General features: G+C 51.2%; 1 protein-coding gene across 1 annotated transcript; it reads right to left on the bottom strand.

Moving 5' to 3' along the window:
* Positions 1-391: 391 nt before the first annotated feature.
* Positions 392-1,101, bottom strand: LOC123134555 (putative cell wall protein). Its single transcript, XM_044553786.1, has one exon. The coding sequence runs from the start codon at positions 980-982 to the stop codon at positions 662-664; it is 321 nt and encodes a 106-aa protein (XP_044409721.1). The 5' UTR covers positions 983-1,101; the 3' UTR covers positions 392-661.
* Between the last annotated feature and the right edge of the window lie 2,390 nt (positions 1,102-3,491).

Below are 3,491 nucleotides of genomic sequence, written 5' to 3'. Positions count from 1 at the left end.
TTTGTTTCTGAAATAGATAATTAAATTTAGGCTGACGTTTTATCAATATAGCAGCCTAAAATGTACAATTATTGATGGGTTAAATACGACGAAAGGACTATACAGTCCGACTGATAATTGGTCGTTTGTCGTGACTTAATTGTACATTTTACTTCAATGCCATCTACTACCTTTGTAATTTAATATAAGACGTTTTAACAGTTCCGTAGAAAAAAGATGTTTTTACAGTTCATTTTTTTATGGATTAAATACCACGAAAGGACTATAGAGTCCGATTGATAATTGTTCGTTCATCGTCATATAATTGTACATTTTTCTTCAATGCTATCTAGGAGTATGTGATATGTCTATGTTATCAACACTTTTTTAGTAATGATAATACATAGTTTGCTACACGAACGGTCGATTCTTATATATTTCTTCATGAAAAAAAACCCAATATATTCGTACAACATATTGCATTTTAGAATTTTGCTCAATGTCGTGCCCCTTATGCATAATCCCTGCTCCGCCGTTGACTGAAACACATTATTGGCAACAACAAACAAAACGAGATATGCGATGGATGCTTCCTACGCATCTATCCATAGCCCATACAGGTACATCTTCAATACACACAACGTCGACAGCGTCAGCGCGCTCGCACGCAGTCGCTGATACATCATGGAGACTCCGTGGACGCGGGGCGGAACGGGTTGGGCACCTCGAAGCCGGGGTTGGGCACCCAGGTGTCGTCGGCGCCGGGGATGAACTGCCCGTTGGCGGCGGCCGGGATGCTGTGGTCCAGCCCGCCGATGTCCGGCATGTAGTGGCTGCCCAGCTCGTACCGCCCGATCCCCGGGATCAGCACCGTCCCCTCCTGGAACGTCTCCGGCCGCTTCATCGCGTCCTCGGCGTGCGGGACGTCGCGCGCCGCCGAGCCCGAGCACGCCGCGGCCACCAGCACCGCGAGGATCAGCAGGGACCCCGACTTGCTAGCCATGTCGATCGAGTGGCTAGCTAGCTGTGATCGCGTCTAGTGGTAGCTAAGTGAGCCTCTTGCGGCTGTCTCGATCGCTGGCTGTTGCTTTCGCTGTGGTGGATGTTGATCGATCGCCGTGGCGTGCTTATATAGAAGCGTGGCGTAAAGGCTAAAGGAGTTTGCCTGCTGGCGCGCTGCGGGGTGGGAGCTATGAAAAGGCGGTCCCTTCAATTCGTATGGTTCGATCGGTCGCACGGCGCACGCTGTAACCAACGGCGTGCGTTATTGTGCGCGCGAGTGGGCAAAAAGGGCTTTTGCTAGGGCGTGACTGACGGGGACGAGCATGCGGCGCGAGCGAGCCACGATCGAGGACGGGGGAAATGGCCGTACGTGGACGCCGCCGGGCAAGGACGTACAGGGCGGTTGGTTACTTGGGTGCGTACCGTGCCGATGCGGTGGGGGCGCGCGCGAGGGACCGTGCACCGCTGCGCGGTTGTTGGTCTAGAAGCCATGCCAGGCTCGGAAGTTCTATCTACTCTAGCCTGCTCTTTATAGCGCCGCGGTTGTTGTGTAGTACTTCCCTGCGGGCGCCATATTAGGAAGTGTTTATTTCAAGTCGAATAGTACGTTTAAAAAAATAGTCTATTAGGACATCTTCAGCGGCAACCTGCAAATTTTCTCGCGCATCCATCGACGAATAGGGGGATCAGTCCGTGGACACGGATGCGGGATGCGGCCATCCAAGAGTGCCCACATACATTTCAACAAAAACTGAATCTAAATGGTCGAAATTCGTGCAAACTGGGCGGATTTTATTTAAGTTCGGATATAACTTACATAAACGAGCAACTTTTAGACCATTTTACTAATATAAAAACTAAACCCTATATCGGACGACCACCTCGTAAGCATGGCCGCCATGTCCTGCCGCACCGCCATTGGCATTCATGTCGTCGTTGTCCCTCCAGCGGCGCAAGGATGCTGAAGGGCCACGACAGCCTTGTCTGGCGGCTGCCTGACGCTTGCGGAGGAGCCGCTCCGCCTCCTATTGTGCGGTGGTGAGCGCCACCTTGGCCACTGCTGACGGCGCCATCGGCGGCCATGCCCCTGCCAGCGTTGGCGGAGTAGTCACTAAGCGACCACTCCTCGCCAATCTCGGCGAGCTCACTATCGAGGCGGCAGCGGTGTTTGGTAGCCGTCTCCGCAGTGGTGACGGAGCGGTCTAGCGTCCATGGCGCGGCGAGGTCCGGGTTGTTTCGGACCCATTCCGGCGCCACGTTTGTCTTGGCGAACGCGGAGCGGCGACCAACATTATGCTGATCGTACCTCGCCTATTGTCGCGCCGCGCGCACCACCTTGGATATCACGGCTCGAGAGCCGGAGGCACCAACGTAACCGCCTCCTCCGAGGTAGTGGAGGATGCAGCCACGCGCGATTGCGGGCGGCAGATCCTCCTTGATCGGGCGGCGGTGGCGTTGTTGTGGCAAGTAGGGCCCTTTGATCCATGCGTAGCGGTGGGGGCGATATCGGCTTGTCCTTCACGCAGCGGAGGCGCTGAGGGGACGTGTAGGATCAAAAGTATATCTAGAGGAGGGTGATTGGACTACTTGACCAAATAAAACCTAACTTTTTCAAAATTTTAGTTGTAGGAAAATTTTAGTAATTATGACAAGTCAAGCAATCAACCTACACATGCAATTCTAAGAATATAGCAGCAGAAAATAAAACATTTCACATAAAGGTAAAGGGAAGGGTTTGGGAAGGCAAACGCAATGGGGACACGAAGATTTTTGGCATGGTTCCGATAGGTGGTGCTATCCTACATCCATATTGATGGAGACTTCAACCCATAAAGGATAACGGATGCGCGAGTCCACGGAGGGCTCCACCCACAAAAGGTCTACGAAGAAGCAAACTTGTCTATCCCACCATGGACATCGGTCACGAAGGACTTGCCTCACTCAGGTAGATCTTCACGAAGTAGGCGATCTCCTTGCACTTACAAACTTCTTGGTTCAACCCCACATCATGTCGGAGGCTCCCAAGTGACACCTAACCAATTGAGGAGACACCACTCTCCAAAAGGTAATAGACGGTGTGTTGATGATGAACTCCTTGCTCTTGTGCTTCAAATGATAGTCTCCCCAATACTCAACTCTCTCTCATAGATTTGACTATGGTGGAAGAAGGATTTGAGTGGAAAACAACTTGGGGAAGCCTAGAAATCAAGGTTCAAATGGTAGGAATGGAATCTCTTGATCTCAACACATATGTAGGTGGTTCTCTCTCAGAAAATGAGTAGTGGAAGTGCAGGCACGTTCTGATGGCTCTCTTCACTATGGAAGAAGGGGTGGAGGGCTATATATAGCCTCCACATAAAATCCAATCATTACACACTTTTGACCCAACTTGGTGGCACCGATCAGAAATCTCAGTGGCACTAACCTGTGTAAAAATATGAACGCTAGAAATCTCGGTGGGACCGACTGGAACAACTCAAAGGGAACGATGTGGAATGGCTAGGGCAAAC

The sequence above is a fragment of the Triticum aestivum genome, chromosome 6B (assembly GCF_018294505.1).
Source record: "Triticum aestivum cultivar Chinese Spring chromosome 6B, IWGSC CS RefSeq v2.1, whole genome shotgun sequence".
Taxonomy (NCBI): Eukaryota; Viridiplantae; Streptophyta; class Magnoliopsida; order Poales; family Poaceae; genus Triticum; species Triticum aestivum.
Note: the sequence above shows the minus strand (reverse complement) of the source record. Positions and strands in the feature narration are given on the sequence as shown.